A 15,312-nucleotide genomic window follows, 5' to 3' on the forward strand; every position below is an offset into this window, starting at 1 on the left:
GTATACACTGTGCATAGCCAGAAAGCTGCCAATCAGTGGTGGGGGCGGGGTTATACAAAGCTCAATAATATAGAAGACTACATTGGAGCAGGTTTACTAATGCTCTAGTGATAATCTCCTGCTAATAAAATAGCAGTTTTATAAAAAGTATGGTGAGCAGCCCAGTAAATGCCACATTACTGGAATCTACATTCCGCGGTTCCGCGGTACATGTTCCAAAACTAGAAGGCGAACACAGACTCATATCAAATATGTACTCGAGGTACTACAGATATAACAAGTTTAAGACAAGTAATAGTCATCTTACTAACAAAAATTAGGCGGAATATGGGTTTATCAAACTAGACTTACATAAACATAATACCCTTTCCCAAATTGGAAATGTTAATCTTTATTAATAAAATTATACTTGTAAAGGGTATTATGCTTTTGTAAGTCTAATAAACAAACATCCTTGAAAATAAAAGCTGTGTATATCTTTATAGATTCATGTTGCTACCAAATGGCACATTTCTGATCATTGCAGAAACTGTAAATCTGTAGTCACCACCTCCATCCTTTGAACTGATATTGATATAGCTAATAAATCTATAGCGGCATTATAACACACATGGATATAAGCTGTTCTATCACAGCACGTTGTCAGGAAAGTGGCAACATCACTGTCAGTTTTGTAATGAAACATGAGTTCACGATAAAGGGAATCGCATCGAAGTTACAATCAAGTTACGGTAACAGCAATGACCTCCGTTCTCTGAATCTCGCTGAACATAGCGGGAGCTCGATAAGAAAGTATCCAGATAAGTGACTGATGGAAGGAAGCTCAGATGGATGCACTCACCTGTCTCTACAAATTGACATCGCTGTCCTGCAAAAATGCACCAAATTTATGTCCCTCCAAACTATTTATAGGTGCATGTAGCTCTTTCAAAGACAAGTCCAGCAATACCTTTCCATGGTCAGCCTGTTCTTTTGTCACTCAGAAATCAGTATTTGTATTGATGTGCGAATGAGACTGAAGAGCTATTTGTAGATCTGAAGCCTCTGTCGCTCCAGCTCTATTTCCCACCTAGCGCCACCTATTCCTGAACATATAGTTTGGGGTGAAATTCTGCTGACAGATTCCCTTTAAAAAAACAAAACAACAAATTGCCCTTTACTCACCCTCCCCAGGTCCAGTGCTGAGTCTCCACTGCTGGTCTTCATGTTGGTTATTGTCTGCAGCGCTGTCGATGCGATACCATTGAGCGGCTCTGCCTTAGTCGGCGGAGAGACAATGAGCTCACTGATTGGCTGCAGCGCTGTCAGTGTGATGTCAGCGCTGCAAACAAAAATATCCTAGAAATGTCTTTGCTTACAGAATGCTAGGTGCCCCTATATGTTTTATATTCACTATTTCTTTTGTTTCAGTAAGTCAGATGGTTCCCTTCCAGTCACAAGCTAAGTGACTTACAGGTTCCGAAATATATTTGGTATTCACCTCATGGAATTGTCGCTTTGTGATTCACCATCATTTGTTGCTACTCCTTATTAAACCAAATAAAAAAAAACTAATGTGACCCATGGTTCATTTCTACACCCTAAGATCCTCCTACACAATCGGAATACAGTATAATATCCTTTTTACACATTTAGACCACACAAGGCGTAGGTGCTGATCTACAAGGTCATGTTTTATTTGGGGGAGAGGTGTTATGGGTTTATGGATACAGCATGTACAGTTAGGTCCATATATATTTGGACAGAGACAACATTTTTCTAATTTTGGTTATCGAGATTACCACAATGAATTTTAAACAAAACAATTCAGATGCAGTTGAAGTTCAGTCTTTCATCTTTCATTTGAGGGTATCCACATTAAAATTGGATGAAGGGTTTAGAAGTTTCAGCTCTCTAACATGTGCCACCCTGTTTTTAAAGGGACCAAAAGTAATTGGACAATTGACTCCAGGGCTATTTCATGGACAGGTGTGAGCAATCCCTTCGTTACGTCTTTCTCAATTAAGCAGATAAAAGGCCTGGAGTTGATTTGAGGTGTGGTTCTTGCATTTGGAAGGTTTTGCTGTGAAGTAAACATGCGGTCAAAGGAGCTCTCCATGCAGGTGAAACAAGCCATCCTTACGCTGCGAAGACAGAAAAAAAACCCATCCGAGAAATTGCTACAATATTAGGAGTGGCAAAATCTACAGTTTGGTACATCCTAAGAAAGAAAGAAAGCACTGGTGAACTCATCAATGCAAAAAGACCTGGGCGCCGACGGAAGACAACAGTGGTGGATGATCGCAGAATAATCTCCATGGTGAAGAGAAACCCCTTCACAACAACCAACCAAGTGAACAACACTCCCCAGGAGGTCGGCGTATCAATATCCAAATCTACCATAAAGAGAAGACTGCATGAAAGTAAATACAGAGGGTTCACTGCACGGTGCAAGCCACTCATAAGCATCAAGAATAAGAAGGATAGACTGGACTTTGCTAAAAAAACATCTAAAAAAGCCAGCACAGTTCTGGAAGAACATTCTTTGGATAGATGAAACCATGATCAACCTCTACCAGAATGATGGAAAGAGAAAAGTATGGCGAAGGCGTGGTACAGCTCATGATCCAAAGCATACCACATCATCTGTAAAACACGGCGGAGGCAGTGTGATGGCTTGGGCATGCATGGCTGCCAGTGGCACTGGGTCACTAGTGTTTACTGATGATGTGACACAGGACAGAAGCAGCTGAATGAATTCTGAGGTATTCAGAGACATACTGTGTGCTCAGATCCGGCCAAATGCAGCAAAACTGATCGGTCTCATTTCATACTACAGATGGACAATGACCCAAAACATAAAGCCAAAGCAACCCAGGAGTTTATTAAAGCAAAGAAGTGGAATATTCTTAAATGGCCAAGTCAGTCACCTGATCTCAACCCAATTGAGCATGCATTTCGCTTGTTAAAGACTAAACTTCAGACAGAAAGGCCCACAAACAAACAGCAACTGAAAACCAGCGCAGTGAAGGCCTGGCAGAGCATCAAAAAGGAGGAAACACAGCGTCTGGTGATTTCCATGAGTTCAAGACTTCAGGCAGTCATTGCCAACAAAGGGTTTTCAACCAAGTACTAAAAATGAACATTTTATTTAAAATTATTGAATCTGTCCAATTACATTTGGTCCCTTTAAAAACAGGGTGGCACATGTTAAGGAGCTGAAACTCCTAAACCCTTCAACCAATTTTAATGTGGATACCCTCAAATGAAAGCTGAAAGTCTGATCTTCAACTGCATCTTAATTGCTTTGTTTAAAATTCTTTGTGGTAATGTCTATAACCAAAATTAGAAAAATGTTGTCTCTGTCCAAATATATATGGACCTAACTGTATATAATCCGATAATTCCCACCAAATCATATATAATGAAGTACAAAGAGTTCTATTTACAAATAATATAACAACTTTATTAATAAACAATTTAAACACTATTACAAAAGACAAAAGCCATTAAAAAAACAAAAACATAAAACCCGATTGAAGGAAAATATAAAATATATATGGCAACCCCTGAAGAAGCTGTGTGCGAAACATGGGTCGGGGTACTGGACAGGGTGGTGCTTTCTGCATGATGGCACATGGTGGCTATGGATGCTAGTCATGTGATATTTCAATAGTGAGGGCACCAATGCAGGTTTTTTTTTGACTGGTTCGTTACTATATATCACTGATATGGTCATTTTCTTGTAGCATTGGTGGGACTACATTCTAGGACTGGTTACACCAATACCAAATATGAGCGCCATATATATTTTATGTTCCTGTTGATTGTGAGAACTATAGTCCCAAGTTCTAATTGATTTGCTATATTGTCTGGCATTTTTGTGCTTTTCCATGCTGTTTATACATCTGATCACACTGCCCTTTTTTCCTTTTATTGGGGTTTATGTGTTTTTTAATGGATTTTGCCTTTTCAAATTGTGCTTAACTTGTTTATTAATAAACTTGTTATATTTTTTGTAATTGCTTTATTTTATATGATTTAGTGGTAAGTACAGGATTATGTATTACTTCGGTAATTTGGCTACTTTGAATATGGGTTTAAACGTCCAGTTCTTGCTATGTACCCATTATAGTCTAGAGTGCTGTTCTCGTGTCCTTTTTCCTGTAAACCAACTGTCCGCAATAACAAAAGACATGCCTAACTTCGATCCAATTTGAGGACCAAAATTGCCCGTTCAAGCTAATAGGTCCATGAAAAACCCCTGCTGTCGGTAAAAATGAACATACGGTGATCAAAAAAATTGATGAAAATGGAATGAAAAGCAATAATCGAAATAAAAGAATTTGCACGCAAAAAAAAACAACACTAGTGTGAAGCCAGAACAATAAAGGTTGTTATCTAGAGTTTGCTCCAAAGAGACCATGATTTATGAGGAAATAAGTTTAGTGATAAGAGTAATAAATACGTGTCTAAAGTGCCACAATCTGTCTTTGGTTGAATAATAAAACAAATGTGTTCAATATTATACAAAATGCAGAGAAATCAGTGAGAGACCACTACGAAGGTCATAATGATCAGAATATTTCACTTTCAGCCATTTCCACTGACTTAGCAGAACATTTTAGAAAACTTCCTTTACCTCCTAAGGACTATTCAAGTTTTATGTTGATCACTTGCAAATCCCTTTGAATTTTTCTACCTCTTAATAATAGTTGAGGAGATTTAGGCTAGGGCTATACGGTAGAGCAGGTCGAGAGACGAAAACCATCTGTAACCCTTGTGTGGCGCGTCGACTGGATGGATCTTTAATTAAAAAAAAGGGATCCTTGACCTTTAGGCTATGTGCACACGATGCGGATTTTGCTGCGGATCCACAGCGTTTCCGCAGCTGCGGATCCGCAGCAGTTTCCCATGAGTTTACAGTACAATGTAAACCTATGGGAAACCAAAAACGCTGTGCCCATGCTGCGGAAAAAAACGTTCGGAAACGCAGCATTTTATTTTCCGCAGCATGTCAATTCTTTGTGCGAAATCCGCAGCGTTTTTACATCTGCTCCAATAGAAAACTGCAGATGTAAATACACAGCGGAATCCGCACTAGAAAACGCGATAAATCCGCAGTAAAAAACGCAGCGGTTTTCCCCTGCAGATTTATCAAATCCGCTGCGGAAAAATCCGCAGAGGAGCTCTATACATGTGATACTTGCAGCAAATTTACTTAAATGTAGTCGCCAAACATCACATGCGTTCATCCACAATTCACAACACAGGCCTTGGTCTTATAAGGTTACAGTATATTACAGGCCCACTACCACTTCTTATTCTTGAACCATCTCTCTCTGCCTTTTTCCTATTTTTGCACTTTTCTATTGTATTCTGTCCCCATTACTCGTTGCTTTATATTGTTACCATAGCATATGATGACGTTGTCCTTCTAGTCGTTCCTTGATCTATAGCCATGTACTCCACTGTTGCCAGGGCCGACTCCAGGTTTTCGTGGGCACCGGGCAAAAAAGTCTCAGTGGCCCCTTTAACACATACCATGATTCATGATGCACAGATATAGGTATAATACAATGCCAAAGATTTCGCTTACTTCTCACATTACATGAGTGATATCTGTTGTACATTTTACAATAGCTCAGAAATCGGCAAATCCTCGCAGCGCACATTGCGTGTCCTCGGGGAATTCAAGAGTTTTCATTTTAGGTCCGACAATATAGTCCTCCATACAGTATTATGGGCCCCATATACTGCTCCATAGAGTATAATGGAGCCCATATATAGCTCCATACAGTATTATTCGCCCCATATATTGCTCCATACAGTATAATGGACCCCATATATAGCTCCATACAGTATTATTGGCCCTATATATTATTCCATACAGTATTATGGACCCCATTTATTATTCCATACAGTATTATGGGCCCCATATATTGCTCCATACAGTATAATGGACCCCATATATTGCTCCATACAGTATTATTGGCCCTATATATTATTCCATACAGTATTATGGGCCCCATTTATTATTCCATACAGTATTATGGGCCCCATATATTGCTCCATACAGTATAATGGACCCCATATATTGCTCCATACAGTATTATTGGCCCTATATATTATTCCATACAGTATTATGGGCCACATTTATTATTCCATACAGTATTATGGGCCCCATATATTGCTCCATACAGTATAACAAAATCCATATATTTCTCCATACAGAATAATGGTCCTCATATATTGTTCTATTCAGAATAATGGGCACCTTATATTGCTCCATACAGAACAATAGGCCCCACATATTGATCCATACAGTATAATGGGCTCTGTATAATGCTCCATACAGTATAATGGGCGCCCATATAATGCTCCATACAATATAATGGGGACCATATCATGCTCTATACAGCATATTGGCTTCATATAATGCTCCATACAGAATATTGGGCTCCATATAACGCTCCATACAGAATAATGGGCCCATACACAGTATTGCTCCATACAGAATAAGGGGCTGAAGCATAAGGGGCCCCATATAATGCTCCATACAGTATAATGAGCCCAAGTGCATTTAGCATGAATGTACAGTAGTTATCAATGAGTTCACTTTATGTACGGCTTAAATCTAAATTATTTAAACCTTAATGAAAATTAGGTTTATTCACCAATTTACAAACATTCTGCTGTTTGCAAGAAAAACAAACAGATGATGTAAATAGTTCAACACAAAATGACTCTTTTACTGAGTAGAGCAGTCTCAGACTAGTGTCTGTAGTCATTTGTAAAGCCCCTTTGGCTGTTATAACCTGCTACAAACATGATGCTCAACCAGACATCAGTTTCTAGCAGTCCCATTCCTCATGGACAATGGCCTCCGGTTCAATAACATTCTTTGGTGTCCAAGAGAGTGACCAAAAACTTAAGAGCAGATATCCTTGATTTCTACAGTTATACTACATCAAATCCACGGTGGAGAAATCCGAATCTATGCAAATTAGCATTCCTCTGGTGAAGGAAAGCGGACTCTTTGTTTCACCCATCAGGACTGCTACCCTATAGGCCAGTGTTTGACTCTTTACATCCCATGTGGTTTATTATTTTAGCTAAACTAAGATCGCCCATCAGCGCACAGTAGTGTAAGGATCCGTGTCCCATGTCAGGGTATGCTATGTGATGGAACAGTCACCTATAGGGTAGCCAACACCAAAAGTTGGCACTAGAGCCACGACTTTCCTCCTCCTGGTGGAGGGCTAATTTGCATTGCTTTATCGCTGGGATCATTTCTTCAGAAAATGGTCTTCTACAGGTATATCTGAGTCATTACCAAATGGAGTCATTTTATCATGTACTTTGCATTGACATTTTGTACTATTAGAACATTTCGGAAGGTTCAAAATATGACAATGTGTTCCCTATAGGAGAATCACAGCCCAGAAGATGAATGTCAGTCCTCAGTCTGCATGAGCCTTATGTACTCTTAAACCTGAGTATTAAATACTGGTTACTGGATAATGTGTGGACAATCGCATTGAAAATAAGGAACAAAGTGAAGGCAGATATTTAAAGCGTTACTTGTCCTTTTATTCAAAACTTGCAGAAATGCAAGGACTTCCTGCCATCATCTCCACATGGTAAAACTGCTTTTGGTGCATATATCAGTCCAGGAGCTTTCCTGATATTCATAAACTGTATCGTAACATTAACACTTTATGAGCATTCTGTTAGCACTATATGTGCTGGAACTTCCTTTCCTATCACTTCACAGCATGCATTGCTCCTGCCACTATCCATCGGCTTGCCTGTCCATACTAAGGGCCCACATCTCTGGTATGCCTGCCATAAGCAAGGTCTTTGTCTCTCTGCTCCCCTCTACCCTCAGGCTACTTTCACACTAGCGTTTTCTGCAATCCGTCACAATGCGTCGTTTTGCAGAAAAAATGCATCCTGCAAAAGTGCTTGCAGGATGCGTTTTTTCCCCATAGACTTGTATTGACGACGCATTGCGACGGATTGCCACACGTCGGATGCGTCGTGCTTTGGCGGACCGTCGGGAGCAAAAAACGCTACATGTAATGTTTTTTGCTCCTGACGGACCGCTTTTTCCGACCGCGCATGCGCGGCCGGAACTCCGCCCCCGCCTCCCCGCACCTTACAATGGGGCAGCGGAGGCGCCGGAGAAATGCATCCGCTGCCTCCGTTGTGCAGTGCGTTAAACGCTAGCGTCGGAATCTCTGCCCGACGTATTGCGACGGGGAGATTCCGACGCTAGTGTGAAAGTAGCCTCACACCTTCCTGTACTCCTTCTGGGATTAAACCTGACACCAGTCACTGAACATCAAGCTTTATAAAAGAGAGATGCCGGCATTTTGAAAAGTTTTGCGTGTGGGAGGGGTAAGGCAACATGCACTTTAAATAAACTGATTTGCAGATTGTCTATTTATTAACTATCTATTAAATGAGATTAAGTCTAAAAGCACAAGGATCATTTAAATACCCAGCACTGATCTGACCCTTGTTGTGGAGCCCCTTCTTTTCTATGTATGTCAATACCAATAGCTCAGATGTTATCTTAATGTTGTGCACCAGGGGCATCCATACAAGCATCACAATAGGTCCCTCCCCTGCTTATTTCTCATCCTCCCCTGCCTATTTTTCATCCAGCGATGGGAGGGCAGGGCACTGAAAGTGAAGGCAGGGGACCTTTTAGGTTTGATCCCAGTAGCTGGCAATAATTGCAGCAGGTACCTCCTCCATGTTACATATGGTTACTGTATGATGGCAAGCCATATACTATTTCTCATCTTATGGCATGCTGTAAGGATCCAACATAAGCCCCATGTCAATCTCCTAATACTGTGTGAGCCATGACGGAGCTTTCTGGCCTCTGATAATGGAAGGAAGCTTCATCCTCCTATATATTAAATCCCATTGACTTGATTCTAGCAGAAAACCATTACTCAGGTCTCCAAGGCTGAATGATGATATCATCTAATGACCTATATAATTGCATTAAAATAATCCATGGCGCTAAGAACGACACGTGACCTGTGATGTAGTTTGTGCGATTCAATCACAGGTGTATGACTAAGCCATTCATTCACACATCCAACCCACGTGACGAAATAACTGTTATTGTGACTGGTATTTTCAGCCTTGGCACAGAACCCAGTGCAAACAATGCATTATTAACCATGCAAAACGACAACCAGCGCTGACTCAACTCGCACCTCAGCAAAATGAGACTGCAACCTGCACGGTGACATCAGCCCAGATATATATATATATATACATATATATATATATATATATATACATCCCAATATATCAGATTACAGATCAATACAAATCTTTACGGCCTGTCTCCATGGATAGAAAGTCATGAGCAACAAAAATACAATCTCCCAGCCGAAATGTTAACCCGTACAGCCCTGTACACACAAATATATATACAGAGATAAACATATAGAGGATCTAAGGCGACGTACACGTCATCTACACCGAAAATATCAGTATCATCATCTGAATGTCATAGATTATACACAATGTCACAACTTCAACCTATAGAAACCATGTGATCGACACAGAGAAAGGCAGAGGTGTACTCACTTTCTATTTATCATAGATTAATATAGACAGATATGGCATAGATATGAGATAGATAGATAGATAGATAGATAGATAGAAGGATAGATAGATAGATAGATAGATAGATAGATAGATAGATAGATAGATAGATGATAGATATAAACATAGATAGATAGATAATAGATAGATATAAAAAAAAGGGATGTACAAATGGACGGATAGAGTGATAAAGATAGACTTGAGCTGAATGAATGGGTAGGTGATATGAATGGATAAATGATAGAACAATAGATAGATGATAGATAGACAGATAGATATGAGATAGATAGAATAGATAGATAATAGATGATAGTCAGATAATAGATAGATAGATAATAGATGATAGATAGATAGAAGGATAGATAGATAGATAGATAGATAGATAGATAGATAGATAGAAGGATAGATAGAAGGATAGATAGATAATAGATAGATAGATAGAAGGATAGATAGATAGATAGATAGAAGGATAGATAGATAATAGATAGATAGATAGAAGGATAGATAGATAGATAGAAGGATAGATAGATAGATAGATAGAAGGATAGATAAATAGATAGATAATAGATAGATAGATAGATAGATAATGGATAGATGATAGATAGATAGATAGATAGATAGATAGATAGATAGATAATAGATAGATAGATAGATAATGGATAGATGATAGATAGATGATAGATAGATAGATAGATAGATAGATAGATAGATAGATAGATAGATAGATAGATAATGGATAGATAGGTCATAGATAATAGATAGATAGATAGAAGGATAGATAGAAGGATAGATAGATAATAGATAGATAGATAGAAGGATAGATAGATAGATAGAAGGATAGATAGATAATAGATAGATAGATAGAAGGATAGATAGATAGATAGAAGGATGGATAGATAGATAGATAGATAGATAGAAGGATAGATAAATAGATAGATAATAGATAGATAGATAGATAGATAGATAGATAATGGATAGATGATAGATAGATAGATAGATAGATAGATAATGGATAGATGATAGATAGATGATAGATAGATAGATGATAGATAGATAGATAGATAGATAGATAGATAGATAGATAGATAGATAGATAGATAATGGATAGATAGGTCATAGATAATAGATAGATAGATAGATAATAGATAGATAGATAGATAGATAGATAGATAGATACAGTAGATATGATAGCTATAGATGGAGGTTACAGACATTGGGACACCCGTCGGACACACAGGTCGCTGCCGTCGCTCACATGGTTGCTACACGCAGACATGACGCTCTCTCCCCGTGTCCGTGTCCCGTGTTTCCCCGCACTGTGGATACATTAGGGGCTGTCTCGTCCATGTTACATGCAGTCACACAGGACTCTATCCCTCCAGCCATCGCACGACCATTACCTGAGTGTCGCACGCTTCTCCCCCGCACGGCTCCCCGCGGAGATCCGAGGAGACCAGGAGAAGACCGGAGACAAGAAGAAAGAACAGCTGCGGGAGACGAGCGGGAGAGCACGGAGGCGGCATGGGGACGGCGGCTGCTGGTTGCGCTGCTCTCCGGGAAGTGTCCGCGGCTTGTGGTACCCGCTCCCGGCTCTGGATGCTGCGATCACTGAGCTGCAACCAGCCGGCTCCTGTTACCATAACAACCCGCTGAGTGACAGGATGGAGAGCGGGGAAGGGAGGGGCGCGGCCAATAACGGGGGAGGCGGGCGGGGAGCAGGTGGGGAATGGTCGCTCTGTAGCGTACGTAGTGGGCGCAGAGTTATTATACTACATGGTAGCCACAAATAGGCTTAGCAAATAGCAACCAATCAGATAACAGCTTTCATGGTGTAACCACAGAAAAAGACATGCTGTGACCTGATTGGTTGCTATGGACAACAGCCATTTTTCTTGTTCATCCTGACCTGTGCACAGTGAGATGGTGCAGAAGGCCGTCCCACCACAGCCGCCATTGGGAGGGCCGGGTCCGGCACGGCGTGGTGGTGTCCATTCTATGTAGAAGTCACACCTGAACATATTCTGTGGCCCGGAGTCATCATTTGTGGGTTTTAAGTCGCTTTTCTTGTTTATTTTACGGTATTCATTGCCATTTTGCACCAAATTCTTCAAAATGGCGCATGTGGTTCATGAATTTTGGGCAAATTTAAAAATGGCCTTTATTTTTCATCTTGAAAGGGAACTTGTGAGCCAATTCATGCTGCCGGATCAACGGGCAGCATGACTCCGAGTCTGACAGCAGGATGTCTGACCGCAATGCCCCAGACTGTACATAAGGAGAGGCCTGTCAGTCACCTGGGGCCGTGGGGTGAGAGGTGGCTGGGGCCACAGCGGATCAGCCTCATCGCTCCCTACAGTCCTCACCGGGCTCCCCGGACAGCTTTGGAAACGATATTCTTCCTGCAATGCTGGAGCGTTTCAGAGAAGAATATACCTGGAAGCAATCCTGCAGCCAGGCTCTGATTTTTGCTGCCCGTGGTTTGGCGGCTGCCCGTAGTTTGGTGGCTACCCATGGATTGGTGGTTGCCCATGGATTGGTGGCTGCCCATGGTTTGGTGGCTGCCCATGGTTTGGTGGCTGCCCATGGTTTGGTGGCTGCCCGTGGGTTGGTGGCTGCCCATGGGTTGGTGTCTGTCCATGGTTTGTGGCTGCCCGTGGTTTGCTGCCCATGGATTGGTAGATGTCCATGGTTTGGTGGCTGCCCATAGTTTGGTGGCTACCCGTGGATTGGTGTCTGCCCATGGTTTGGTGGTTGCCTGTAGATTGGTAGCTGCCCATTGATTGGAGGCTGACCATGGTTTGTGGCTGCCCATGGATTGTGGCTGCCCATGGATTGGTGGCTGCCCGTGGATAAGTGTCTGTCCATGGATTGTGGCTGCCCGTGGTTTGTGGCTGCCCGTGGTTTGGTGCTGCCCGTGGATTGGTGTCCATATATTGGTGGCTGCCCGTGGTTTGGTGGCTGCCCGTGGATTAGTGTCTGTCCATGGATTGTGGCTGCCCGTGGTTTGTGGCTGCCCGTGGTTTGGTGGCTGCCCGTGGATTGGTGTCTGTCCATGGATTGTGGCTGCCCGTGGTTTGGTGGCTGCATGTGGTTTGGTGGCTGCCTGTGGATCAGTGGCTGCCCGTGGGTTTGTGGCTGCCCATGTTTGGTGGTTGCCCATGGTTTGGTGTGAATCGTCTGTTCCCTTTAGCCTTTTTGTAACCTATTAGTGCAAAAAGTGGTACTTTTCACAAAATGACACAAAATCTCCTGAGATACATAAAACTACTTGTGGAGGAGGGATGGAGTACATTTCAGACAAATTATGCAACTTTTTGAAAAGTTGCAAATAATTAAAAAGGCAAAAACATCTAGAAACCCTAAACGGGCACACATAACCCCCCCCCTTAAAAAAAAATAAAAAATGGAGAGGTATATAAAGTAGTCGTATAAAGCGTACAAATGGAAAAATAAATATAGCACAAACAGAAAAAGGCACAAAACACTCAAAACATGCGCAAATGCAGTAATGAATGGGGGCTGTAGTTTTTATACATGTGGGTCTCATGTACACATGTTCTCAGCTGGGGATACCGCTGCACCGCCTGCACACAGGCATTATCACAAGATATGAGTTGTGGTGCTACCTGCGCAATCTCTCTCAAGCCAGCAAAACTCACTTTCTTTGGATGCTGGGATTATAAGGTTATGTTCACATGGAAATTTTGAGTCATTCAAAAATTAATTTTTCAAGCAGAAACCACTTTAGAAAACACTCCTTTTTTAGGGGGTGGGGTGGTTGGTTTTTGGAGGAGTTTTATTTTCTTTTCTGAAGTGGTTTTGAACCGTTTTTCTTCATGAAGATTTTCTTTGCAGCCTTTGAACTAAACGGTGGCAAGTTTGGAGCAGATGTCATCAGGATTTGCTTCAAAGGAGTAATATGCACTTTTTCTTTCCCACCAGGCCTTTTACAAAACTTCTTCAGGAAAAAATAATGCTCAAAAAACTCATATCAAGATCAAAGTGTATTTTCCATAGAATTGAATAGGAAGAGTCTTTCATAGTGGTTTTGTAGGATTTTGGAGTGGATTGCGTAAAAACAAAATTCTCCAAAGCTCCTTATGAACATAGCCCAACACTCACTTTATAAGGTCTCTTTCACACGTCCTGATATTTCCAGTTACGTAAAAACCAGTACCAGAGAAATCTGTGTCCGTGTAATACTTGTGGCAACTGGGTGCCACATCAGTACCTCATGTGCCGGCGCACATGTGAAGCAGCGGTACTGTTCCCAGGCTCCAGGTGCTGAAGACCGCTCTCATCATTCTCCCCTGCTCGCGCTGATATCAGCACTAGCAAGGGAGAATGATGAGAGTTATATGAGAGTTATATTCAACAGCGAGACATCATGTTTCCATCACGAGGGACACAGATTTGACTCTACATAAGATCAGCTTAGGGAACCACGGTCCCTGGAAGAACACACATCTGCTCCATTGACCATTGCTGAATACTGAAGAGATGTTTTAGAGAACACAGGTTGGGACAATCAGGTCACCTGGCCACGTACCTCACTGCTCTCATTCAGATTCCTAGGCTTGTCGGAGGGCCACTGGTTGGTGTAGTCGGCCTTGGAAGCAGTTCTAATCCCGGCGAGTCAACGGAAGGGTGAGACTCTATAATCTCTATGTGTATGTGCCTGTTTTGTGGTCTGAGTAGTATTATGCGCAAGTTAAAAGGAGAGTGAGCATTCAGTGGGATGATTACTTATCCATGCGGTCTTGAGCAAGCGGACTAGAGCACCCGCTGAGACCCGTGTCTCCATACCTGTCATGTCCCAAAATGCTATTAACCTGCTGATACGGAATTAATCTGCACGTTTAAGAGACTCAATTAGTACAGTTCAACTGTTCAAGTACAGGAGCTCGGTGCTTCATAGTGTGATCAATAATTTATATACACCTCCTCCTTTCCATCTATCTTTGCCCTTCTCTGGCTCTATGAAGACTGAGCTGCCAATTAAAAAAGAGGGGAGAGCAGAGATGAATGGAAAATAAGCAGGTGGGGAGGTTTATATAAATGATTGACCCCATCCTTGGTACACCAAGCGCCTATATTTGGTTTTACTAGTCATCCTCTGCTGATGTAGTCCCTTTAATAGCGTACCAAAGCTGCCCGACTGTGCTGAGCTCAGCGACTGTGCTGAGATAAATAACAAATAAAGTAGCACTCTGTAGCGTTATAGCATGCAAACATGAAATATATGAAAAATGAACTGCATTACTGCTCTAGAAAATAGAAAAAATGTAGAATACTTAGCGTATAAGTTGGCCGATTAATGTGTACCCGGCAGCCACGACAAGGCGATTCTCTCTGCTGGGACCTATCCTAATGTGATTCCTCTCATGGCCTGATAGCCTACATTTATATTGGTAGGTAGGATCCAGCTGTGATTAAAACAGTCAGAGGCTGATGTGTGGAGTGCTTGGTCAGAGAGCCTATGTATACAAATATCAAAAGACTGACCGTCACTTCCAAACAGAAAGAGTATTGACAAAATTGTGAGATATGGCAATATTAGTCGTAATCTTGCACAGCGTGAAACAAAATTGATATGGACTCTTCCATTAGAATTGTTCCGTCTGACAAAAGTGTTAAGACTGCAGCCGATTAGCGGCCACTGATTGGCTGCAGCGCTCATGTGAAATAACAATGTCA

The 15,312-nt window shown here is 41.5% G+C and overlaps 1 protein-coding gene across 1 annotated transcript in view; it reads right to left on the minus strand.

Moving 5' to 3' along the window:
• Positions 1–11,364, minus strand: part of DNER (delta/notch like EGF repeat containing) — a 411,277-nt gene extending 399,913 nt beyond the window's left edge. Inside the window, exon 1 of the mRNA XM_069727849.1 lies at positions 11,016–11,364. Within this exon, the coding sequence (XP_069583950.1) occupies positions 11,016–11,255 (240 nt within the window). The 5' untranslated portion in view covers positions 11,256–11,364. The remainder of the gene's footprint in view (positions 1–11,015) is intronic.
• Positions 11,365–15,312: the final 3,948 nt, after the last annotated feature.

The sequence above is a fragment of the Ranitomeya imitator genome, chromosome 5 (assembly GCF_032444005.1).
Source record: "Ranitomeya imitator isolate aRanImi1 chromosome 5, aRanImi1.pri, whole genome shotgun sequence".
Lineage (NCBI taxonomy): Eukaryota > Metazoa > Chordata > Amphibia > Anura > Dendrobatidae > Ranitomeya > Ranitomeya imitator.